The 26,172-nt window shown below is 40.5% G+C and overlaps 2 protein-coding genes and 1 pseudogene across 18 annotated transcripts in view; 1 reads left to right on the top strand and 2 right to left on the bottom strand.

Moving 5' to 3' along the window:
* The window catches only part of SH3D19 (SH3 domain containing 19), a 202,644-nt gene that overhangs the window by 22,557 nt on the left and 153,915 nt on the right, over positions 1-26,172 (top strand). The window lies entirely within an intron of this gene.
* Positions 2,027-2,122, bottom strand: LOC112133242 (U6 spliceosomal RNA; annotated as a pseudogene).
* Positions 11,184-25,957, bottom strand: PRSS48 (serine protease 48). Its single transcript, XM_002815210.3, has 5 exons — positions 25,906-25,957; positions 23,146-23,308; positions 20,710-20,975; positions 19,837-20,006; positions 11,184-11,925 (listed from the first exon to the last, which is right to left on the bottom strand). Exons 1-5 carry the CDS (start codon positions 25,955-25,957, stop codon positions 11,536-11,538), a joined length of 1,041 nt encoding a protein of 346 aa, XP_002815256.1. The 3' UTR covers positions 11,184-11,535.

Raw genomic sequence — 26,172 nt, 5'->3', positions numbered from 1 at the left:
GCCGCTTTTTCCTACATCTGCAGAGTTGAGTCATTGCAACAAAGTCCATGTGGTCTGCAAGCCTAAAATACTTACTATCTCACTCTTTACAGAAAAAGTTTGCTAACTCCTATCAAGTTTCTTTTCAGGTTCAAAATTCTTTGTTCTAGTTTTGGAATACTTGGGCCAACTATTTTTTTCATCAGGTTTCTTCTTAGCAAATCACCAGAAAAATTTGACTTGAAGAGGGGAAACACCAATAAGTCATACATTCTTATTTGTTAGACACCAATACCTGTCATATTTTGTTGTTAATGCTGTGGTTACAAACAACCTCTAGAGCTCAGTATCGTGTAACAGTTATATTCAACTGGTGAGATGTAGCTCAGCCTCACCTGTGGTGCTCATTCTGGGATCCTGGCTGAAGGAGCAATCCCAATCTGGGAAAAAGATAGCAAAGCATGTACCAGTGTTTATCACGATGCTCAGAAGTGGCATGTATCACTTCTACTCCCTTCTTTGGTTAACCTGACATTAATGGTGTGGGGGTTCTGCAAGTTACATGGTACCTTGAGTGGCTGGATAATCTTTACACAGAGGGCAGTGAATCATTGGGAACAACAAAGTCATCTACCACAGCCTTCTTAAGGGCTTGCTAGTTTTAGCAGACCAAAACTCATGGCAAAAAACTTGGTTTTGGACCTCTTTGTATGTTATTCTTCATAAACTCCTTGCAAATAATAGTCACTAGAAATTAGCCCAGGGAGCTTTTGGAATATATTGTAGTTCTCTCAGTTTGCTTATTTAATGCCCAATGTAAGAATGTAATGTGCCTTTGGGTTTCCTTTTTATAGAGTCTTGATGTCTTTAACTTATTGTATTGGTCCATTCTCACCCTGTTATACAGAAATAACTGAAACTGGGTAATTTCTTTTAAAAAGAGGTTTAATTGGTTCATGATTCTGAAGGCTGTACAGGAAGCATGGCTGGGGAGGCCTCAGGGAGGTTTCAATCATGGCAGAAGGTGAAGTTGGGAATCAGGCACATCTTCACATGGCCAGAGCAAGAGGAAGAGAGAGAGCGGGGAGTGCCACACACCTTTAAAACAAGCAGATCTCTGGCCAGGCGCGGTGGCTGATGCTTGTAATCCCAGCACTTTGGGAGGCTGAGGTGGGTGGATCACCTGAGGTTGGGAGTTGGTGACGAGCCTGACCAACATGGAGAAATCCTGTCTCTACTAAAAATACAAAATTAGCCGGGTGTGGTGGCACATGTCTGTAATCCCAGCTACTCGGGAGGCTGAGGCAGGAGAATTGCTTGAACCTGGGAGGTGGAGGTTGTGGTGAACCGAGATTGCGCCATTGCACTCCAGCCTGGGCAACAAGAGCAAAACTCTGTCTCAAATAAATAAATAAATAAATAAATAAATAAAAACAAGCAGATCTCATGAGAACTCTGTTGTGAGAACAGCCCCAATGGGGGATGGTGTTAAACCATGGAGAAGCTACTCCCATGATCCAATCACCCCCCATCAGGCCCCATTTCCAACTTGAGGATTACAATTTGACATGAGATTTGGGTGGGGACACAGATCCAAACCATATTACTTACATTTCTTACCTCTAATCTATTTCTCTGCCAAGGTTCTATATCTCATTGAATGACAGACACCACAAGTTGCCCAAGCCAGAAAGCTGGGTGAAGTACTTAACTTCTTCCCTCACCACAATTGCCTACATAGAGTCAGTCAATTACGAGATTCTATTAAATCTATCTCTGGTGTAGGTCCTGATTCTGTCTACTTGTCTCCATCTTCATTGCCACTGTCCTGTTCCAGGTACCTCTGGCTGTTTGCAACAGACTTGAAACTGGCCATTCTGTGTCCTGACTTGTTTCTCTAATCCATTCTCTATACAACTACCAAAGCAATTTTTATAAAACACAAACTGATCATGTTATTTCCCTGAATTAGAACATTTCAGTGGTTTGTACATTATACCCCTGCCTAAAAGCTCAAATTTCTTAACATGGCCATACACCTTAAAAAAAAAAAATGGAATGCTTGATGAATTTGCACGTCACCCTTGCCATGCTAATCTCGGTATCTTTCCAACTTTAGTATATGTGTTGGTGACGTGAGCACATGGCCATACTACCTTTTGTTCCCTTTATTTTTTTTAGTATTCCTAGTTCTGTCCATTTACACTCAGCTTACATGGCTTTAAAAATATAATCTTCTAGAAATTTTTTCCCTAGAGCATATTTTATGAGCTCAGTATTTGCTAAATGTTTTTTCATTTGTAGAGACTCAAACACTTGATTTAAAACAAATTGTGCAAAGCTGATATGTATAGTATCACGCATAGTCCAATGCACAGTGCTCCCATCCTACTGCTCTATAGGTTGTTCCTTCTCAGAAGGGCTTACCATTGGGCTGTAAAGAAAGCTAGGTTGACTTTTTTTTTTTTTTTGAGATAGAGTTTCACTCTTGTTGCCCAGGCTGGAGTGCAATAGCATGATGTCGGCTCACCGCAACCTCCGCCTCCTGGGTTCAAGCAATTCTCCTGCCCCAGCCTCCCAAGTAGCTGGGATTATAGGCATGTGCCACCACACCTGGCTAATTTTGTGTTTTTAGTAGACATAGGGTTTCTCCATGTTGGTCAGGCTGGTCTCGAACTCCCAACCTTAGGTGATCTGCCCGCCTCGGCCTCCCAAAGTGCTAGGATTACAGGCATGAGCCACCACACCCGGCCAACATTGGTTTTATTTCTTTCCCTGCAACCTGTTTTTAGAAGTTTAAAATAGGCCTATTTTGGAACTAGTTGTTTATTGGACCTCTTTAAATGGGTTAACATATTTTTCCTTGTATGACACTTAGCAGCCTCTGGATAAAAAGAATGTGAGACGCAAGTGCATTTTTTTTTCTTGTTTATGGTACTGTCTCCTTGAGGTCTTTCATATTAGCCCTCTGTTCCAGAAATAAAAATAACTTCATTGAACTCATAAGGGAATAGGAGATTTGTCCTAAAATCCAAATACTTGGCTTTGAAGATGCTACAGTGATTTAAATTTTTTTTTTTTTTTTTCTTGAGACGGAGTTTCACTCTTGTTGCCCAGGCTGGAGTGCAGTGGCGCAATCTCAGCTCACTGCAACCTCCGCCTCCCAGGTTCAAGTGATTCTCCTGTCTCAGCCTTCCCAGTAGCTGGGATTACAGGCATGCGCCGCCACGCCAGGCTAATTTTGTATTTTTAGTGGAGACGGGGTTTCTCCTTGTTGGTCAGGCTGGTCTCGAACTCCCGACCTCAGGTGATCCACCTGCCTTGGCCTCCCAAAGTGCTGGGATTACAGGCGTGAGCCACTGCGCCCAGGCATGATTTTAATTTTTTAAGGCCACAATGTTTTCATTATTTAAAATGTGTTGATACAGATTTCTTTGATCAACCAATTGCTATTTTTTGTTTTTATCTAACCTAGTAATATGGAATTTTTAATAAAATTAATCAAATCTCTGAACTCTGAAGCTTTGCAGTAGTTGCAACCACAGCTTTCTGTTACCATAAACTAATTTTAAAAAGCAAGCTTAATTTTAACAAACAAGATTTTAAACATTTAAAAAGGAATCAGTGGCATATTGACCATGACCAAATCCTTAAGTATGAGAAGAAAGGTTAGAGGGTGATAGTGAGGAACACTACGGTTATGTGGGGGATTTGAACTTTTTATGTAAGGTATTTCTGTGACATTTTGTTTTTTGTTTTAATAAGTAGAAGTGGAAAAAAGGTTTTTAAGTTTTTTGAAGTGAAACAATATTCAGTTTCTTCCTCCGTAGGGAGGCAGCAGTCTTACTGAGGTTAGAATAGGCTGCTTTGTGATTATATATAATGTTGTGGGAGTTCTATGAATATAGGGAATTCTTGAACATCTTGAAATTATATGAAAAAATATTGTAAATGTGCGTGAGTGCTTTCTTGGATGCAGTGTTAAAGGTGATGTGGAGAAGAGGGTCCATGATTCAAACAGATTCTTATGCTTTTATTTCTCTAGTCCTGCCCTCTCTTCTGAACTCTAGACTGCCTATTCAGCATCTTTACTTGGATATCTAATAGGCCTCTCAAATCTAAAATGTCTGCATTTAGTTTCCTATTGCTGTTATAACAAATTAGCTACAAATTTAGTGGCTTAAAACAACATGAATTTGGCTGGGCGCGGTGGCTCACACCTGTAATCCCAGCACTTTGGGAGGCCGAGGCGGGAGGATCACGAGATCAGGAGATTGAGACCATCCTAGCCAACATGCTGAAACCTCCTCTCTACTAAAAATACAAAAATTAGTTGGGCATGGTGGCGGGCACCTGTAGTCCCAGCTACTCGGGAGGCTGAGGCAGGAGAATCTCTTGAACCCGGGAGGCAGAGGTTGCAGCGTGCCGAGCTACACTCCAGCCTGGCGACAGAATGAGACTCCGTCTCAAAAAAAAAAAAAAGAATTTATTATTCTGTAATTCTGGAGATCTAAAGTCTGAAATCAGTTTCACTGAGCTAAAATCAAGGTACTGGCAGGGCTGCATTCCATCTGTAGACTCTAGGGGAGAATCCCATTTTTGCGTTTTCTAGTTCCTAGAGGTTACCTGTATTGCCTGGCTCATGGCCCCTTGCTCTATCTTCAAAGCCAACAGTGTAGCATCTTCATTCCTCTCTTCTGTCTGCTTCCATCCTTCTGTCTTCTGCATACTCTCATTAGTATCCCTGACCCTGATCCTCCTATCTTACTCTTATAAGAAGCCATGCGATTGATTACAGTGGTCCCACCGGATAATACAGATAATGTCCCCATCTCAGGATACCTAATCATATGTGCAAAATCCCCTTTAATACGTGTAGTAACATATTCACAGATTCTGGGGATTAGGACATGGACATCCTTAGAGGGGCTATTGTTTAGCCCACTATTTGATTTCTTTGCTTGGCAAATCTATTCTTCCTCTAGCCTTTCTCATTTTATTTAATGGTACAACATTCTCAGGCCAGTAACCTATGGTCATTCTTGATTTCTCTTTGTCTTTATTTTTTCCTTCTACCATCTACATCCAATTCATTAAATTACATCCAAATCCAAACAATATGTTATCTTGCTTCCACTACCCAACTGTCTCTAGATTTGTCTTCTTCTCACTAATTTTCACTAAAAGCAGAGTAGCATTAGCATTCTGGAGCCATAGGCCCTCATCCTATCCTATTCTTTTCACTCCTTGGTGTTCAGAGATAATTATAGTACAAGGCTATGTGGGCTAAGTTTCATAAGAATGGCACACATAGTGCCACAGGACTAGATTCCAATTACTTTATCCAACTACATGAAGATAGAAAGTGAAGGCTTACAGAGTAGTAGACAGTGGAGAGAATTTAGGTTGGTTGAGGATAATTATCCTGGAAGGCAAATAGAATTTCCATTAAAGATTTCTATCTTTTTTATTCTTCAGACAGTGAATGTTTCTTCTCAATTATTAATAGCAGAGAATACATTAATCTGATTTCTGATTATTTTGAATGACTCCTCCCCTTCCTCCGTTTCCTGAAGCAATGTATTTTAAAAAGTTCTCAGGGAGCTGATTTCTAGTGTGTGGATAAACTATACGCAGTTGGGCGGGGAGAATGAAGTGAAACATCTGAAAAGATAAAACATTCACTGTCGAAATAATATCAAAATATAGCTATGACATTTTATTATTCTGAATCCTTTTTCTGTAATGTCCTCGCATTTTTGGGGTAACATTACAGTTTAGTGGAATATGGCAAAAAAAATGGGTCATTACTTGAACTAGTCTTTTGTAAAAAGATCTGGAAATCACTAAATTTACAAATCTTCCCACGTTTAGAAAAAAAATTGCTCATAGGATTTTTAGCAACCTTTATTTGTTAAAATCTCACCTTAATTAAAATTCCTCAAGATGTGTGAAATGAAAATTAAAGCATATTAAAATCAGATATTCCACAGAATAAAATATTCTGCAAATTTATATTCATTTTTAAGGCAGAAATGCTGTATTGAGCCCCTTAAAAGTAAAGATGTCCCTATTATTTCCTCATTTGTGGTGTTACTGATTAAATTAGTTACCAGTAAATACTTAATAATTTTGTTTTGTGAATGCAAATGTTTATTGTGTATTTATTTATTTATTTATTTTCTGCAGGGGACAGGCTCTAAGTGTACACTGGGTGGCCCCCTGCCAACTCCGAGTGGCTCCCTCCCCCACACAAATGTTTATTGATCTTTTTCCCTCCAGTAATGTGTTACCAGGTGCTGTATCTCATGTTTGGGGTTGAACTTTTCATTTTATGTCTTAGCAATTGAAACAAAATGTATATAGGTAGTTTGAGCTTTTCTTTGAAACAGAATCACAGAAATTGTTTAGATCTGTGAAGAGCCCTAAATATATTACAAATGAGGAATTATTTGTATACTTTAAGCAGGAGAGAAACTCCCTGTTTATGTTTTAAAAATAGCTTCAATGAGTTACAAATCGCATACCATACAGTTTACCTATTCCCTGTTAATTTTTTAAAATTCTCTTTTTTTACCTATTACTCTTAAAAACCATTTTCTTTCTTTCTTTCTTTCTTTTTTTTTTTGAGACAGAGCCTTGCTCTGTCACCAGGCTGGAGTTCAGTGGTACGATCTCGACTCACTGCAACTTCCGCCTCCTGGGTTCAAGTGATTCCCCTGCCTCAGCCTCCTGAATAGCTGGGACTACAGGCGCATGCCATCATGCCTGGCTAAATTTTTGTGTTTTAGTAGAGACAGGGTTTCACTGTGTTGGCCAGGATGGTCTTGATCTCCTGACCTCGTGATCTGCCCGCCTCAGCCTCCCAAAGTGCTGGGATTATAGGCGTAAGCCACCGCACCCAGCCTAAAAACCATTTTCTAGGGTTCTTTTAATGTGTTTTTTAGATATTCACTGCCTCCTTTTCTAATCAGTGGGCAGAAATAAGTGGGTTGAGGTGTCAAAAGAAAGATATTCCAGGTGTAGAGGGCAGAGGAAATAAAGCCTTGAGGTGGAAATGGGATGAAGACATGAGAACACTTGTCTGGATAAGAAGAAGAAAACAAACAGGAAGTGAGTTAGCTGTTTTGGTGATGAATTCCGAAGTCAAAGGTAAGAAACTTGGGCTGTACCTTTCTCAAGTCACTTGGTAAATGGGGCCTTACTCTAAGGACAGTGCAGATAAAGAATAGGGGACGATAAGACAGCCCATAGCCTCATGTGGAAACTCACTGATATTCAGGATACAGCAGTCCTTGTTTCACTCAGCTCTACTTCAGTGCCTTGGTGTCTGATTCCTTCTCTCTGCTTTTTGTTCTGACTCTGCTACCATCTGACTGCCCTCTTTGCCATCCTGGCCCCCTCCTGGCCTCTGCATATTCCCATGAGCAGTGGTGCGGGATTCTCTACTCTTCTGTTCTTTCATCATTCCCTTGCTCTCACTTCACCAGTGGCTTCTCATGTCACTGAGAATGAAATTCAGAGTCCTTACTGAGGCCTAGTAGCTTCTGCAGGACCTGGCCCCCCCTGCTCCCTTTCTTTCTGGTCTCAGTTCATACGCCTTTCCACCTTTGCTCACAGTGTCCCAGCCACATTGACCGGCCTGTTCTTCCTCACACCCCCCTAACCTCAGAACCTTTGTACTCGCTGTTTACTCGACCGCACCTTCTCTCCTTCATTTAGTCCATGCTTCCCTCGTTTGTTTAGGCCTGTATCAAATGTCACCTCCTCAGAGAACCCTCCCTGACCACCCTGTCTAAGGTGGGATTTCCCATCCTGATACTCTTATCTGCTTCTTCTATTTTATTATCAGGCTTTCTTGTACATGACATTATTATAATATGAATTTATTTTGCATTTGGTTATTGCCTGTCTTCCACTGCAACATAAACTACTTGAAGCCCAGCTTGATTTGTTGTATTTACTGTAGTGTCCTCCATGCCTAGAATGGTACCTGGTACATGGTGGGCACTTAATACTGTTGAATGCACGTAGACATACTATATGACTGACATTTGGACTTCTCCAGAGGAGGGTCTGTTGTGTTGTCCAATACTGAGTGCATCTGTTGGGTAAGATGCTGGGCTAACTGCCGCACCACCCCCTGGGCAACTGTTATGTTAGGTGCCTACCCTTGGTGCATCCACCCAGTAGTGATGAAGATAGTGAGATCATATGTCCTATTCTCTTGATATTCCTTTCTTTGCACTTGCATGGCCTGGTCTCTCAAAAACCTTTAAGTTTCAACTCCTTGTTGATGAGAAAAATGTTGCCAGATCCTATGCTGTGGAACAGTTACTTCCAATTTCAAACTAAACAGTGAGAGGAATGATAGGAAGTAATATTTTGGCTTTCTTGATCTTTATGTCCCCTTGCTGTGTCATCCTGGCCCACATACTTGTGTGCTTTCTCTTTGTTCCTCTCTGGTTCTTGATTATAGTCTCTTTTCTCTTTGCAGTCTGTCTTTGCCCCTCCTTTCTTTCTCTCTTTTTCTTTCCTCTCAGCTGCCATTTTGCTTTGCCCTCTGCATCATTCCAGATCCTGTTTAGCTTGAGTTCTTGCCTCTGAGAAATCTTTCAATTTACCTACTTTGTATAATGTTTTCCATCCTTTGTTCTGTATGGCTGGAGAGGCCTGAGGAAGATAATTGCATTGGAACATTCTTTTCGTCCTTCATCCTTGTATTTAACTGATATTTGAAAACCTACTTTGTGCGAAACATTGTGTCAGGTTCTGGGCTACCTCCATAAACAATATCCAGGTTCTCACAGTACAGTTAGGGAGACAAATAAGCTGAATGGATGATTATTACTCATTCATTTTTTTCAACAAATTATTGAGACTAGGATACAGTGGTGGATAAAAACAAAAATTCTTAAGTGGACTTACAGTTTGGTAAGATAGACATACGTTAATTAGACAACTACATAAATGAATGTTCAATTATAGCTATGTTGAGTTCTATAAAGGAGGGCTCCATAGTGCTATGAGAATTAGGAGGACCTGTCCTGGTTAGGAGAGATGGGGATAGCTTCCTTGAGGAAGTGAAGGGTAGATTGAAATCTGAAGGCACAGTAAGAATTAACTAGACAAGGGCAGCAGGGGAGAGGGTAGTAGATGCAAAAGTCTGGTGCTGAAAGGGTGCTTAGAACGTTCGAAGAAGTTTAAGCATAGAGAATAGGCTGGAAAGTGAGCCAAACGAGGCTGAAGAGACAGGCTGGGGTCAGATTGGCTGGACTTTGTAGGCCACAATAAGGGATTTGGTCCTTACTCTGTGAGCAGGAGGAGGATGCCTTTGAAGTGCTATAAGCAGGGGGAAAAGAGGAGCGGTATAAAAAATACTTTTATTTTTAAAACACTAATCTGAATGCTGTGAAGGAAAATAAATGGAGTTGGGTGTAAATGGAAGGCATAAGAAAGGATGTGGAAATGCTAGTTAGGAGTCTGTAATGGCAATCCAGATGCTACTAACCCAGGTGGGGTTAAGGGTTAGCAAGAATTTTAAGTTTCCAAATCTACCCTTACTTTTTTTTTTTTGGAGACGGAGTCTCGCTCTGTCGCCCAGGCTGGAGTGCAGTGGCGCAATCTCGGCTCACAGCAAGCTCCGCCTCCAAGGTTCATGCCATTCTCCTGCCTCAGCCTCCCGAGTAGCTGGGACTACAGGCACCCGCTACCACGCCCAGCTAATTTTTTTTTGTATTTTTAGTAGAGACGGGGTTTCACCGTGTTAGCCAGTATGGTCTCGATCTCCTGACCTCATGATCTGCCTGCCTCAGCCTCCCAAAGTGCTGGGATTACAGGCGTGAGCCACCGCGCCCGGCCAGTCTACCCTTACTTTCTATTAAATGTATTTCCATTAAATGTACTTTATATTTTATTTTATTTTATTTTGAGACAGAGTCTGGCTCTCTTGCCCAGGCTGGAGTGCAGTGATGGGATCTCGACTCACTGCAACCTCCAACTCCCGAGTTCAAGTGATTTTCCTGCCTCAGCCTACCGAGTAGCTGGGATTACAGGCACCCACCACCACGCCTGGCTAATTTTTGTATTTTTAGTAGAGACAGGGTTTCACCATGTTGGTCAGGCTGGTCTCGAACTCCTGACCTTAAGTGATCCACCCTCCTTGGCCTCCCAAAGTGCCGGGATTACAGGTGTGAGCCACCTGTAGCTTAAAGCTTAAAGTAAGCCAAATGTACTTACTTTAAGTCAACTTTCAGAAACAATTTTTTTTTAATTTTTTTTTTATAAAAGTATCCATATCTTGTAAAAGACACAGACGCAATAAAACTTAAGTTCATTTAAATGAGAAATAAAGGATGACTTAAAGAAGTATGAATGGACTTATACCAGAAAATCTGTGGTGAAGATAATGATTGTAATTGAGTTCAAAAGTTAGCTCTGAGTTTCTGGCAGCCTAGGTATAGAAGGGAATAGGATAGGTCGTGTAATTGTTTAACAAAGGAAGCATGGGATATAATGCTCTTTTCTATAACGTCCTTTGTTCTAAATATTTAAAGTGTTTTTTTTATAGATGTGAAGTTAAACCACTTAGATAGGTCCAGATTGTTGAAACTCAAGACCTCAGCTCTTGAGATCATAGCATTAATCCATTGTTGGTAGTAGGTCACACTGGTATTTTAAAAAGTAAAAACTTAAGAAAAATATAGGGCTGAACTACATATATGCATTTCCTTCCTTCTTTTCTTTTCCTTTTTTTTTAAAAAAAGGCAGGGTCTTGCTCTGTGACCCAGTCTGGAGTGCAGTGATGTGATCGTAGCTCACTGCAGCCTTGAACTCCTGGTCTCAAGCTATCCTTCCGCCTCAGCTTCCCAAGTAGCTGAGACCACAGGCACATGCCACCATTCTTGGCTAATTTCATATTTCTTTTGAAGAAACGGGGGCTGTGTTGCCCAGACTGGTCTTCATCCCCTGGCCTCAAGTGATCCTTGGCCTCCCAAAGTGTTGGGATTACAGGTGTGAGCCAACATGGCTGACCCATGTTTGCGTCTCTCTTTATTTTTCTTCTTTTTTTACTGCTCCTTATGGAGCAGGGCTAGCTAATCCGTAGGCAGTGTGCTCGGAGTTGGCTTTATATGAATTTTTTTATTAGCCCTCTTGTTACAGTTGAGGAGTAAAGGGAGGGTTAGAAGGGAAGTTAAAGATAGTAGAGAAGGTGAGAAATAATAGACTAAAATCCCATGATGCAACTCATGGGCACGAGGTAGACCCTTATTATATTTTCCTGTGTCATCACAGATACTTGCCTGCCTCTGTAGTAGCTATTTAATTTGTGTCTACAAATACTTATTCATAGAGGACATCTTCCTGCCTTGGAAGATGCATTAGTCTTATAGCTATTTAATTTGTGTCTACAAATGCTTATTCATAGGGAACATCCTTCCTGTCTTGGAAGACGCATTAGTCAGGGACAAAGAATGTACAGAGTGGCAGCTTTATTTCTTAACTGTTCACATTCCAACCCCAAAACTTCCAAAATCAAGAACCTTAAAAACAAAATCATTTCAAATTGTAAATAAAGTCATCCAGGGTTAGCAGTGGCTCTCCTGTGAGTTCTCTGCCCCTGGGACTAAATCTCCATGCATTCTCTTCCCAGCCCTGTATGCAAGCAACAGCTTCAGCTACAGTGCCTACTCTGTGTATAATGTTAGGTCCAAAGGCACAGGAGGGTCTCAGGAGAGCCAGAGAGAGTAGTACAATAGGGAACAAGAAGTCAGAGAAGTCTAGATTGTTGGCTCTTGAAATAGTGGCATTAATCCATTTTTGGTAGTAGATTACATTGGTGTAGACTCCAGGAAGAGATTTACCACATTCTAACCCCCAGCTTACTACTCCTATCTGGATCCATACACCATCAATGTGACACGACAGAGGCCCTCCAGAATCACCCTAAGGAAGAAATAAAAGGTAATGAGTATAGTGAAAAGAGGCATAAAGAAGAGAGTAGTAATAAGGGGTGGAGAATTCTTTAAAACTGGGCCATGAGACCTATGGAGCTGTGGAACCCTGCAGGGGGCTGGACTAATCACTGCTTTAGGGACATATCACAGGAATTTTAGAATCATAGAATTGAAATTGTCAGGGACCTTAGTGAAATATATTAGTAATTTCAAAATATCTGTCTGTGATAAAAAGAGAAGTAAAACTAATGGGATGATTTTTTCACTAAAGATAAATTTATTCAAATGAATGAACTGCCTCAATTTCCTGTTTTTACTGCTCTTTTTTAGTGTTAAGTAATCCATTCTTACCTAAAATGATAGTGATAGTAGTTGGTAGTAGTCTTCTAGTCTTGTTCTCTTTCTTTTTTGTAACAGCTTTACTGTCATATAATTCACATACTACACAATTCAGTAGTTTTTAGCATATTTACAGTGTTGTATGACCATCACCACAACCCATTTTAGAACATTTTTATCACCCTAAAAAGAAACCTCATACCCATTTGTAATTATCCCCATTTCTTCCCAACCCTCCCAGCTAGGCCAACCAGTAGTCCACTCTCTGCCTCTATGGATTTGCCTATTTTAGACATTTCATATAAATGGAATCATGTAATATGTGGCCTTTTGTGTCTGGCTTGTTTCAGTTAGCACATTCTTTTCAAGGTTCCTTCATGTTGTATCAGTACTCCACTCCTTTTTAGGGCTGAATAATATTCCGTTGTATAGATGCACCACTTGGTGTTTCTGCATTCATCACCTAATGGACATTGTGATTGCTTCCATTATTTGGGCTATTATGTTATAAATAATGCTTCTGTGGCCCAGCATGATGGTTAATGTCTGTAATCCTAGTGCCTTGGGAGGCCAAGGCAGGAGGATCAGGCCAGGCATTTGAGACCAACCTGGGCAACCTAGTGGAACCCTGTCTCTACAAAACAAATAAATAAATAGCTGCTATGGTGGCATACGCCTGTCATCCTAATCACTCAGGAAGCTGAGGCAGAAGTATTGCTTGAGCCAGGTTTACAATGAACTATGATCCTACCACTGCACTCCAGCCTGGGTGACAGAGCAAGACCCTGTTTCTAAAATAATAATCATGCTGCTGTGAACACTTGTGTACCAGTTTTTCTTTGTTTGTTTATTTAGAGACGGGGTCTCCCTGTTTTGCCCAGGCTGGTCTTGAACTCCTGGGCTGAAGTGATCCTTCTGCCACAGCCTTCTGAGTAGCTGAGATTACAGGTGGAAGCCACTGTGCCCAGCTCATGTGCAAGTTTTTGTATGGACATATTTTTATCTTTCTCGGTCATATACCTAGGAGTGGAATTTCTGGGTCATATGGTAATTCTATGTTTAACCTGTGAGGAACTGCCGAACAGTTTTTCAAAGAGGCTGCACCATTTTATATTACCACCAACAGTGTTAGAAGGCTCCAATTTCTCTACATTTGCTTATCTTTATACCAATTGGACATTTGTATATCTTTAGAAAAATATCTATTCAGATTCTTTGCTCTCTTAAAAATTGTGCTCTTTTTATGATTGAGTTACAAGTGTTCTTTTTTCTAGATACAGATCCCTTACATGTATGATTTGCAAATATTTTCTTCCATTTCATAGGCTACCTTTTTACTTTGTTGATGGTGTCCATTGAAGCATAAAAGTTCTGAATTTTGAAGAACTCTAATCTATTTTTTTTGTTGTTGCTTATGCTTTTGATAACATATCTAAGAAAATGTTGCCTAATCAAGGTCACAAAGACCTACCTATATGTTTTTTCCTAAAGGTGCTATAGTTTAGCTCTTATATTTAGGTCTTAGATCCATTTTGAGTTAATTTGGTATATGGTGAGGTCAGGGTCCAGGTTCATTTTTTTGCATGTGGTTATCTACTTGTCCCAGCATCATTTGTTGAAATGACTATTATTTGTTCATTGAATTGATTCAATACCAATGTTTAAAATTAATTGACCATAAATATAAGGGTTTATTTCTGTACACTCAATCCTATTTCATTGATCTATATATGTCTCTCCTTATGCTAGTACCACACTGGCTTGATTACTGTTAGTTTTGAAATATGAAAAATGTGAGTCCTTCAACTTGTTTCTTGTTTTTCAGGATTGTTTTGGGCCCTTTGAATTTCCATATGCATTTTAGGATCAGCTTGCCAATTTCTGCAAAGAAACCAGCTGGGTTTTCATAGGGATTACATTGAATCCCAAAAGGGATCCATTTGGAGAATACTGCAATTTAAACAATATTAACTTTATTCCTATTTTATTCTTTGTAAAACTATTATAAATGGAATATTGTTTGCTTAAATGTTTCTTTAGATTATTCATTGCAACTACATAGAAGTACAGCTGCTTTTTTTTTTTTTTTTTTGAGACAGAGTTTTGCTTCATTGCCTCGCCCAGGCTGGAGTGCAGTGGTGAGATCTCAGCTCACTGCAACCTCCATCTCCTGGGTTCAAGCATTTCTCCTGCCTCAGCCTCATGAGTAGCTGGGATTACAGGCACCCTGCCACTACTCCCAGCAAGTTTTTGTATTTTTAGTAGAGACGGGGTTTCACCATGTTGGTCAGGCTGGTCTCGAACTCCTGAACTCAAGCAATCCACCTGCCTTGGCCTCCCAAAGTGCTGGGATTACAGGCCTGAGCCACTACACCCAGCCTACAGTTGCTTTTAGTATATTGTCTCTATATCCTTCAGTTTTCCTGAATGTGTTTATTAGTTCTAATTTTTTTGGGGTGGCATTCCTTTAGATTTTCTATTTATAAAATCATGTCATCTGTGAATAGAGATAGTTTTACTGTTTCTTTGCAATCTGGATGTCTTTTTATTTGTCTCTTGCTTATTAATTCTGGCTAGAACCTCCAGTACAGTGTTGCATAGAAATGGCAAGAGTAGACATCCTTGTCCCTTTCCTGACCTTATGGCAAAAGCATATAGTATTTTATCACGAAGTATTTTAGCTGTGGGTTTTTTTGTAGTTGCACTTGATCGAGTTGAAAAACTGCACTCATCTCATTGTTGAGGGTTTGTTTTTTTTTTTTTAACATGAAGCATTGTTGGAATTTTGTCAAATGTTTTTTCCATATTTATTGACATGATCATATGGTTTTTGCTCTTTATTCTAAGAACATGGTATATTAACATTGATTGATTTCTGGATTTTAAACCAACCTAAGTTTCCTGGGATAAATCTCGATTGTTTATGGTATATTCTTTTTATTTTTTATTTTTTGAAAAATAAAAAAAGAGAGATAGGATCTCACTTTGTCTCCCAGGCTGGAATGTGGTGGCACAAACACTGCTCACTGTGGCCTCGACCTACCAGTCTCAAGTGATCATCCCACCGCAGCCTACCGAGTAGCTGAGAGTACAGGTGGCTAATTTTTAAAATCTTTTGTAGAAACGAGGTCTCACTATGTTGCTCAGTCTAGTCTTGAACTCCTGACCTCAAGTGATCCTCCTGTCTTGGCCTCTCAAAGTGCTGGGATTACAAGGCTTGAGTCACCACATCCTAAAAAGAACCCACATACCCATTTGTAATTACCCCCAGTTTGGATTTTGAGGTCAGCCAACTTGACTTCCTGTTGAAACATGAAATTGGCATTCAGGTATATATAGTCCTTTTTATATGTTGTTGGATTTGGTTCGTTGAGGATTTTTGCACCTCTATTCATAAAAGATACTGGTCTATAGCTTCCTTGTGATGCCTTTGTCAGGTTTTGGTCTCGGTAATACTGATCTCGAATGAGTTGGGAAGTGTTCCCTCTTTTTTTTTTTGGAGACAGAGCCTTGCTCTGTTACCCAGGCTGGAGTACAGTGGCATGATCTTGACTTACTGAAACCTCTGCCTCCCGGGTTCAAGTGATTCTCCTCCCTCAGCCTCCTCAGTAGCTGGGATTACAGGCATGAGCCACCACACCCAGCTAATTTTTGTATTTTTAATAGAGACAAGGTTTTACCATGTATGCCAGGCTGGTCCCAAACTCCCGACCTCAGGTGATCTGCCTGCCTCGGCCTCCCAAAGTGCTGGGATTACAGGTGTGAGCCACTGTGGCCAGTCCCCTCTTTTATTTTTCAAAAGAACTTGTGTAGAATTGGTATTAATTACTATTATTATTATTATTATTATTGAGACAGAATCTCACTCTGTCACCCAGGCTGTAGTGCAGTGGCACGATCTCGGCTCACTGCAACCTCTGCCTCCCAGATTCAAGTGATTCTCATGCCTCAGCCTCCCGAGTAGCTGGGAATACAGGCACGTGCCACCATGCCCGGCTAATTTTTGTATTTTTTGTAGAGACGGGGTTTTGCCACGTTTGCTAGGCTCATCTCGAACTCCTGGCCTCAAGTGACCTGCCCGCCTTGGCCTCCTAAAGTGCTGGGGTTACAGGTATGAGCCACTGCCTGTGGCCAGAATTGGGATTAATTATTTAAATGTTTGGTAGAATTCATCAGTGAATTCTATCTGGACCTGATCTTTTATTTGTTGGTAGTTTTTTTTTTTTTTAAATCACAAATGCAATCTCTTTACTTTTTATTAGGTTTATTCAGACCATCTATTTCTTCTTAGGTAAGTTATGGTAGTTTGTGTGTTTCTAGGAATTTGTCCATATCATCTTAGTTATCTAATTTTTTGGCATACTGTTATTCATAGTAGTGTCTTACAAATTCTTTTTATTTCTGTAAGGTTGGTAGTAAGGTCCCAGTTTTATTTTTAACTTTAGTAATTTGAGTCTTTTTTTTTTCTTGCTCAGTTTAGATAAAGTTTTTTTTCAATTTTGTTGATCTTTTTAAAAACCAACTTTTGCTTTTGTTTATTTTCTCTATTGTCTTTCTGTTCTCTATTTCAGTAATTTCCACTATATCCCTTATTTCCTTCTTTGTATTTTCTTTAGGTTTAGTTGTTCGTTTTTTGTTTTTTGTTTTTTTCTTTAAGACAGGTCTCACTGTGTCACCCAGCCTGGAGCACAGTGGTGCAAATATAGCTCACTGCAGCCTTGAACTCCTGGGCTCTAGCAATCCTCCCAAGTAGCTGGGACCACAAGTGTACCACCATGCCTGGCTGATTTTTTTTTTTTTTTTTTTTTTAGAGATAGGATCTCACGGTATTGCCCAGGCTGGTCTTGAACTCCTGGGCTGAAAAAAAATCTCCTACCTTATCCTCCCAAAGTGCTGCGATTACAGGTATGAGCCATCACACCCAGCCTTTTTTTAAAATTTTGTTTATATATATATATTTTTTTTAAGAGACAGAGCCACAGAGTCTTGCTCTGTTGTCCAGGCTGGAGTACAGTGATATGATCATAGCTCACTACATATGTGAACTTCTGGGCTCAAGGGATCCTCCTGCCCCAGCCTCCTAAGTAGCTGGGACTACAGGCTTGTGCACCATACCCAGCTAACTTTTTTAATTTTTAGTAGAGACGAGGTCCACTGTGTTGCCCAGACTGGTCTTGAACTTCTTTTTCCAGTGTCTTGTATGGAAGATTAGGTTACTGATTTGAGATTTATTGTTTAATGTAGGCATTTACAGATATAAATTTCTCTCTAAGCACTGCTTTAGCTGCCTCCATAAGACTTGATATGTTGTTTCTTCATTTTTATTCGTCTCAAAATATTTCCTAGTTTAGCAGTGTGTTACTTTCCACATATTTGTGAATTTCCATATTTCTCTCTTATTTATTTCTAATTTCATTCCATTGTGAATAGAAAATATACTTTGTATAATTTTAATCCTTGCAACTTTATTGAGGCTTGTTTTACAGCTTAGCATATGGTTTATTCTGGAGAATGTTCCATGGGCACTTAAGAAGAAAGTATATTCTGCTCTTCTTAGGACTCTTTCTGTTTTTAAAATTTCTTATGGGAGTGACTTGTCTCTGACAAACTCTGCTTCGGGTAAGTTATAAATTGTGGACACCATATAAAAGGCTACTCTCTGAAGGCAGTGGAGAGTGGCCAATAGCAGGCAGAAACTAGAGTCAATCCTTGGAAGAAAAGAATGACACTCTTTTTTTAAAAAATGGTTTTTCCCTTAAAGCAGGCCCCAGTCATTATCATGCGTAGTGGCTGGAACTTAAAAAGAAACCCACAGTCTTACTGACTTGAGGAATCAGAGGATGGAGTTTAGAGCTACCTTAGCAGTTGGAAAGTGAAGGGAAATATACCAGAAAGGAGAGAGCCACAGAGAGAGAGTCCCAAGTTCTGCATATAAACTCTGCTCAAATTTCTGAATACACCCTGAATTACATACATGTGCAGGTTAGACTCCGAGCAGCTCAGCTAAGGCTAAAATAACTACTGATGCCTATCACAGGAGAGATCCAGTTTGGATTTTGAGGTCAGCCAAGTTGCCTTCCCGTTGAAACAGGAAATCAACATTCTTTAGAGAAGCATAACAATCTGTACTCCCTACACCATGCTATTGACATTGTCCAGGATATATTCCAAAAAGATTAGATATTAAAGTAAACAAAACAACAGGAAAATGTTTTCCAAGATAAACTGGAAAATGCTACTCATGAGAAAAAGCAATTGTTGGAGAATATCCCTGAGATAACTCAGATTGATTTTGGAATTAGCAGATAAGGATTTAAAGCAACTATTATAACTGTGGTCAACACATGTAAAGGAAAATATTTATAATATACAGCTAGAAAATCTTGGCAGAGATCTAGAAAGTATATGTGGATGAGAGAAGGAGAGAATAAAACCAAATGGTCATTCTACAACTAAAAAATAAAATGTCTGAAATAAAAACTTCACTAGATGGACTTGAAATGTAAATGACAGCAGAAAGAGGCAGTGATCTTCAATACAGATCAATTTAAAAGTATCCAATTTGAAGAACAGAGAGAAAAACATAAAAATAAAATGGACTTGTGTGAAAATACCAAAAGGTATAACTTAACAAGTTTATGGTTTCATCTAGAAGGGGAGGAGAGAGAAATGAGGCAGAATAGTTTTTGAAGAAATCATTACTGAAAAATTTCCAAGTGTTGGTGAAATATGTTAAAGAATAGATTTAAAAAACCAAAAACTCAGTAAACCCCGAATAGGATAAATGCAAAGAAAACTACACTTAGTACATCATATTCAAACTGCTGACAATCAAAGATAAAGAAAAAAAATCTGAAAGCAGCCAGGGCAAAACAACACATTACACTCAATGGAATGAAGATGCAAATAATGGCTGATTTTTCATCAGTTATGACCAGGAGACAATAGAATGACATCTTTTAGGTATAGAATGAAATGTTCTTACTTGAAAAAATTTAAAAGTTGGCAATTCTGCTTCAACCTCATAATATACTTGTGAAAATATACAGGTCTATAAAAGTCCAGCAACCCAAGGAGGAAGGATTGCTTGAGGCCAGGAATTTGGGATCAGCCTGGTCAACATAGTGAGACCTCATCTCTACAAAAAAATGAAAAAAGTATGTGGGCCTGGTGAGGTGTGAGCTTGTAGTCCCAGCTACTCAGGAGGCTGAGGTGGGAGGATGACTGATTGAACCCAGGAGCTAGAGGCTGTAGTAAGCTATCATCATGCCACTGTACTCCAGCCTGGGTGACAGAGCAAGGCTCTGTCTCTAATTTAAAAACAAAACAAAACAAAAAAAAGTCCAATGACCAGTCATTAACATTGGTCTAGATCAATAGTCTTATAGTTGAAGAAATTGATTTCACAGATAGAAGTTAAGTGATTTGTCCAGGGTAACATAAGAGTTATTCTTAGAACCCTCATCTCCTGACTCCCAATCCAGTTATTTACAGATAGGAAAACCTGGATCCAAATTAAGATCTCATGTTTAAAAAAAAATTCTCTAGAGCAAACCCTGACCTTGCAACTATCCTTCATGTTTTGAGTATCACCAGCACAAATCTTGTCTTCCTTGATGACTGGCTCCAGTGCTGGCAAGAAGATACCGATGGGGTTGTAGAGGTGTTCACAAGCCTGGCGGTCAATAATGGGTACTTCTGCTTCCTGAAGGGTAGAATGGTAATCTCTATCTGTGGAGGAAGACAGGAACAAAAGATTAAAGCAACCCGGAAAAGTGCAGGGGCAGCATTCAGTCATGATGTGCAGAAGTCTCTGAATGGGAATCCAAAAGCAGCTTACGATGCCTTTCCAATCATATTTGCTTATGGGTGGATCTTTTGGTACACTTAAATCTAAAACTCAGTAATTCTAAATTATTTCTGCTTCTTTGAGGTTTGTTTTAATTGAGCCATTGTTCTAAATAATGAGTACTTCCGATAAATTCTGATTGAGTAAAGGTATGAGTATTCTAAAGGATTCTAAAACTTCTTCCTTTCGCATTTTTTTTTTTGCTTCTAGATCAGTTCTTGTCTTGTCTCTACTCCAACCTGGGAAAGAGTTGACATAAAACTTGAGAAACAGTTAAAAAACACTAGACACTCTCCAAACTTTAAATCAGTCTTATTAACCTCTGTTTGAGAGAGGTAGTTATGTGTTTAAATTGTTAGTATCTACTCTTCCAGCTATAGCTAGACTCTGCAAGATGTAAGAGTAAATAACATAAAAATATAAATGTCAAAAAAGATATTTTATTTAAAAACATAGATAATATCATTAGATTGATCTGGTTTTGTTGAAAAATATTTTCCATGGTAAGGATATGCCTAGAATATGAATGTTCTGGAGTACAAGAGGATGACATATAAAACAACCCTTCTCTCTGCCCATTCTCACCTGAACTTTCCTTAACTTTTCCCCATCCGGTCACCCAACAAAAGGCTGGAATTGCCAACTGCTTTGTGACATTGGGCAAGCAAATAGGCAGGATGGCAGAAGTGAAGGTGACTTGAGAGGACAGTTTCAACAAGGCGACATCTGCTGTTGTATCTTGGTACTTGGGATGGATGACGATTTTGGACACGTAGTACTTCACACTTTTCCTTGAGTCACCTACTTTAATCGATCCCAGCCACACAGTATATGAAAAAGTACTCCAGGTCCTATGGGGAAAAGAAAGGAGGCCTGCTTATGGCCTGCAGCTGGGTCAGAACAAGCTGCCTATATGTAGCACCAAGTGTCTAGTCAAGAAAGGAGGGTAGCCAACTGGGAATTAACCATGGTGCTTCCAACTTCAACTGGGGTTGATTTGTCTCCTTCTTTCCTCTCTTTCTCTCTCCCTGTCCTTCCCTGACCACTCTTTCTGTGGTCTCTTCCTAGAGGCTTGTGGCTTGAGTTTTGTCCTGTATTTTCTCTCCGGTTTTCTCATTTACCTCTCCCATTCTCCATGGTTTCCGCCATCACCTGTATGCTTAATAGACATTGCTGTTTATTGTCCATACTGATTTCTGTTCTGAGCACTAGACCTTCATTTCTGAATAAAATTTTAAAGCAAAATATAACCACAGTTACGCATATACACTGTTAAAATGCCAGGTAATTTGGTAAGATGTACAAAATAAATAAATAAATAACAAGTTCTCTGCCCCACCACCCTCAGTTCAAACTATTTAGAGGCAATGACTTTCAACTCTTTTAGCTCTTAGTAATTTTCGAGTGTTTTCAAGAAACCCTATATATAGCTGTTTCTTGATTTTTCTTTTTCAGTTTTAGAATCCTGAGTTCCTAGTGTGGAAGGTGAGGATTGAGCTTTCTTACACATCGCAGTCTACCCCCCACCTCCCACTTCCATTCCACCCATCCTCCTAGCCAGTGTTGTCATAACTTTTTGTTAGATCAGTATTTAATGCGTTTGTTCTTGTGACTATGTAAACATTATTCACTACTGGGTCCTATTGGGTGACTACATTTCTTATAAAACATTTTGCTTCTCCTGGAGTTGATAAGTGGGCTCACTTTGGTTTTTTGTTTTTATCTTTATACCCATCACCAGTCTCATTCCCCAGGCTCTCCACCAGAAGTGTAAATCTCCTCTCATTTTGTTCAAACTTGTCAGGCATTCTATCAATACTCTCTTTTTTTTGGAGCCCTCTGCCCTCTTGTTCTAATCTGGGCTGCTGCACAGCCATCATCTTGGCACTTTCTTTATCCTTTATGACTTTCTTAGGGATTCTCTTCTGTGTTTTATTCCCCCTTTTGTCTGGATCCTGTGTTTTCCTGTTTTTCCCCCTTTATTTTGGTGGAGCAGATTCTCCTATGGCTTCTTGAGAAAACATGCATGAGAGGTAACATTTTTGCTGCTTTGTGTATTTGAAAATGTTTTATTTCTATCCCACATTTGATTGATGGTTTGCATATGGGTAGAATTCTAAGTTGGAAATAATTTTTTTTTAGCATTTTGAAGTTATCACTCTATTTTCTTTGAGTTTTTTTTTAAACTTAATTTTTTTTTTAGAGACAGGGTCTCACTCTGTCACCCAGGCTGGAATTCGTGGTACAATCATAGCTCACTGCAGCCTTGAACTCCTGGGATCAAGTGATTCTTCTACCTCAGCCTCATGAGTAGCTGGGATTACAGGTGCAAGCTGCCACACCTGGCTTATTTTCTTTGAACTTTCAGTGTTGTTATTGAAGAGTCCTGGAATTTTAATTTCTGTGTGTATTAGTTATCAATTGTTGCATAACAAGTTATCATAAAGCTTAGTGGCTTAAAACAACAAATATTTATCTCATAGTTTTTATGGGTCAGGAATCAGGTGTGACTTAGTTGAGTACCATTGACTCAAGGTCTCTCATGTGGCTGCAATCAAGGTGAGCTGCAGTCATCTTATTGGGGAGGATCTGTGTCCAAACTCACTTACGTTGGTAGGCTTTGGGTCTTCTCGCTGTTGAATAGAGATGCGGGTTCCACATGGGCCTCTCCATAGGGACACTCACCACATGACAAGTTGCTTCTCTCACAGCAGTGGCTCTTAGAGCTCAGATTGTGTTTATGATCCAAAAAAACTTATGACAAAAATCTCCTGACTGGTATTTAGAAGGTGATTTGGCAAAAAATAAGAAAAGTCTTTAATATAGTGCCTGTCTCCAACTTTCCTTTTTCTACTTCTATGCACTGTCTCCAGTTGTTTCGGGTTTGATAGTCTGACATGACTTGGGTTTCCTTCCGCCCTGCCTATCTTACCACTTTCATTTGTCTGTTGGTTCATTCATGAAGTGATGCAAATATTCACTGAGAACCTGTCTGTGTGTTAGCTGTCAGCTAGAACTCACGGTTGTATGCAGTGTGCTGCTGTCAGTATCCACCTCTCACTGACGAGGGAACCTCCACAGATAAAGTTGTGGTCAAAGTGTAGGCTGACCTGCCAAGGCCAGCGCCCTGCAGCAGCATCCTGGCCACCTACAACGCGGCTTGAGTATACAGGTCGCCCACACACTAGAGAAAGAGAAGAAAGGGAAATGTGGAAACCTAGGAGTCCTGTTTCTCTGGTCCCCACCTTATCATCATTCCCAAACTCCCATCTATTCCTAGGACCTGAACCCTCCCTAGACACCGTACTCTATCCTATTCTGGTTCCACACCCAGCAGTCTTGGGCTCAAAATGAAGACCACTCACCTGATTGCAGCTCTTTCTTTTTGGGAAAAGAGCGTGAGCAAGACCCTAAGGAAGAAATAGGGTATCGTTAACACATAGTAACACATCTAATATCTAGATTCACTGAACAGAGAGCCTTCCTTTATATTTAAATTTTCCAGATTGGTGTTAAAGGCCAAAATTTTCAAATGCTTTCTACCTATTAGTGGGAATCTTCACAAACATACTTACCTGCCTTCTTTAGCAGCATACATGGAATATAATTTAACTTAAAATTTATTTTTTTTTAAACCAGGGATAGTGGCTCATGCCTGTAATCCTGGTGCTTTGGGAGGATGAGGTGGGAGAACTGCTTGAGGCCTGGGCAACATAGTGAAACCAGGTCTCTAAAAAAAAAATTGAAAAAGAAAAAGATTTCCACATTTCCCTTTCTTTCTCTAGTGTGCTGGTGACCTGTATACTCAAGCCGTGTTGTAGGTGGCCAGGATGCTGCTGCAGGGCGCTGGCCTTGGCAGGTCAGCATATACTTTATCTGTGGACGTTCCCTGGTCAGTGAGAGGTAGATACTGACAACAGCACACTACATACAGGTGTGAGCTCTAGCTGGTAGCTAGCACACAGACAGGTTCTCAGTGAATATTTGCATGACTACATAAATGAACCAATAGACAAATGAAAGTGGTAAGATTGACTGGGCATGGTGGCGCATGCTTATAACCCCAGCACTTTGGGAGGCTGAGGCGGGTGGATTGCTCAAGTCCAGGAGTTCAAAACCAGCCTGGGCAACATGGCCAAACACCGTCTCTACAAAAAATATAAAGAAATTAGCCTGGCATGATGGTGCATGCCTGTAGTCCCAGCTACTTGGGAGGCTGAGGCAGGAGGATTGCTTGAGCCCAGGAGGTGGAGGATGCAGTGAGTTTAGATCATGCCACTGCACTCCAGCCTGGGCAAGAGAGTGAGACCCTGTCTGGAAAAAAAAGTGGTGAGATAGGCAGGGCAGAAGGAAACCCTAGGTCACATTGGACTCTCAAACTAGGGATGACCAGAGACAGGGCACAGAAGTAGAAAAAGGAATGTTGGAGACAGGTGCTATATTAGAGACTTTTCTTACTTTTCGCAAATCACTTCCTAAATACCAGTCGGGTTTTTTTTTTTTTTTTTTTTTTTTTTTGGCTTCAGCTCTTTTGGGCCACAAACACAACAGGTGTGGTTGCACGCCTGTAGTCCCAGCTACTAGGGAGGCCGAGGTGGGAGGATTGCTTGAACCCAGGAGTTTGAGGTTGCAGTGGGCTATGAAATTGCGCCACTGCACTCTAACCTGGGTGACAGAATGAGACTCTGTCTCTTAAAAAAAAATTATGCTCCATGAAGATTCAAATTTAACTTTTACTTGATTCAAGGTCACCATCAGGATTATGAAGTGTGTTAGTTTATAAATACAGTGATGCCCTCAGATGCGATTGAGGTTGCAAGCTGTTTACTTTTGTGCTATTTGGTTTAACTGAATTGGCATTTTGCAGTTATTTGTGTATCTTTCTTCTTTGCAACCTGTTAAGTTTTTTGCTCTCTCAGCATACCCTTTTTGTTTTTTGTTTTTTGGGGGGACAGGGTCTTACTCTGTCGCCCAGGCTGGAGTGCAGTGGCGCTATCTCGGCTTACTGCACCCTCCACTTCCCAGGCTCAAGCACTTCTCCTGCCTCAGCCTCAGCTCCTGCCTCAGCACATGGGACTACATGTGCCCGCCACCACACCTGGCTAATTTTTGTATTTTTTGTAGAGATGGGGTTTCGCCATGTTGCCCAGGCTAGTCTTGTAACTCCTGATCTCAGGTGATCTGCCCGCCTCAGCCTCCCAAAGTGCTGGGATTACAGGCGTGAGCCACTATGTCTGGCCAATATACCCTTCTTTTAAATCCCTGTGGACCAGAAAAATAAATGAACAAGCGTATACCTGAAATCATTGAACAGTGTTTGCTCTTCCAGTTCCCTCTGCTTGAGATGCTCTTTTCCTGGGTCCTCTTAGCTAATTTACTTATCTCCTTCAGTTCTGCTCAAATGACTCCTTCTTAGTGAGGCCTTCTTTAACTACCCTTCTAAAGATTGCAACACTCCTGCCCCTGTACTTCACATGCCCCTTTCCTTTCATAGTACTTATTACCTTCTAACATGCCTTATAATTTACACATTTAATATGTGCATTGATTATAAGTCCCACGAAGATAGGGATCCCACGAAGATAGGGTGTGTGTGTGTACTGCTATTTCCAATCAGGAGCATTGGAACGGTGCTGGGTATATAGTAGCCTCTCAGGACCTCCTCAGGCCACGCTACTCATAACTAACATCCCATGGGTGAAGTGTCACATTGTTCTATATGATGCCCTCTTTAGTAAAAATCCTCTGCCTCTGCCTTCTCAACCCCACCCTCGTGCTCACCTGAGATCCCCAGCAGAAGGAGCAGCGTGAAGGCACAGCCAGCAGGGCCCATGTCTCTGTCCTCAGAGCCAGCGCTTCCTGCTTCCTGGACTCAGGCTCCCAGGAAGAGGCCAATGGGGAGCCGCCAGAACTAGCTTCTCCTCCTAGATGGATTCCTCTGCTTCACCCCCTCCTCTCCTTTGGTCTTCACCCCCTGCCAGATCTTGAAGGGACCAGACTTCAGAAGTGCAGCTGCAGGACCAAGGGGAGGAACTGGGGTCTGCGGTG

Source organism: Pongo abelii, chromosome 3, assembly GCF_028885655.2.
Source record: "Pongo abelii isolate AG06213 chromosome 3, NHGRI_mPonAbe1-v2.0_pri, whole genome shotgun sequence".
NCBI lineage: Eukaryota > Metazoa > Chordata > Mammalia > Primates > Hominidae > Pongo > Pongo abelii.
Note: the sequence above shows the minus strand (reverse complement) of the source record. Positions and strands in the feature narration are given on the sequence as shown.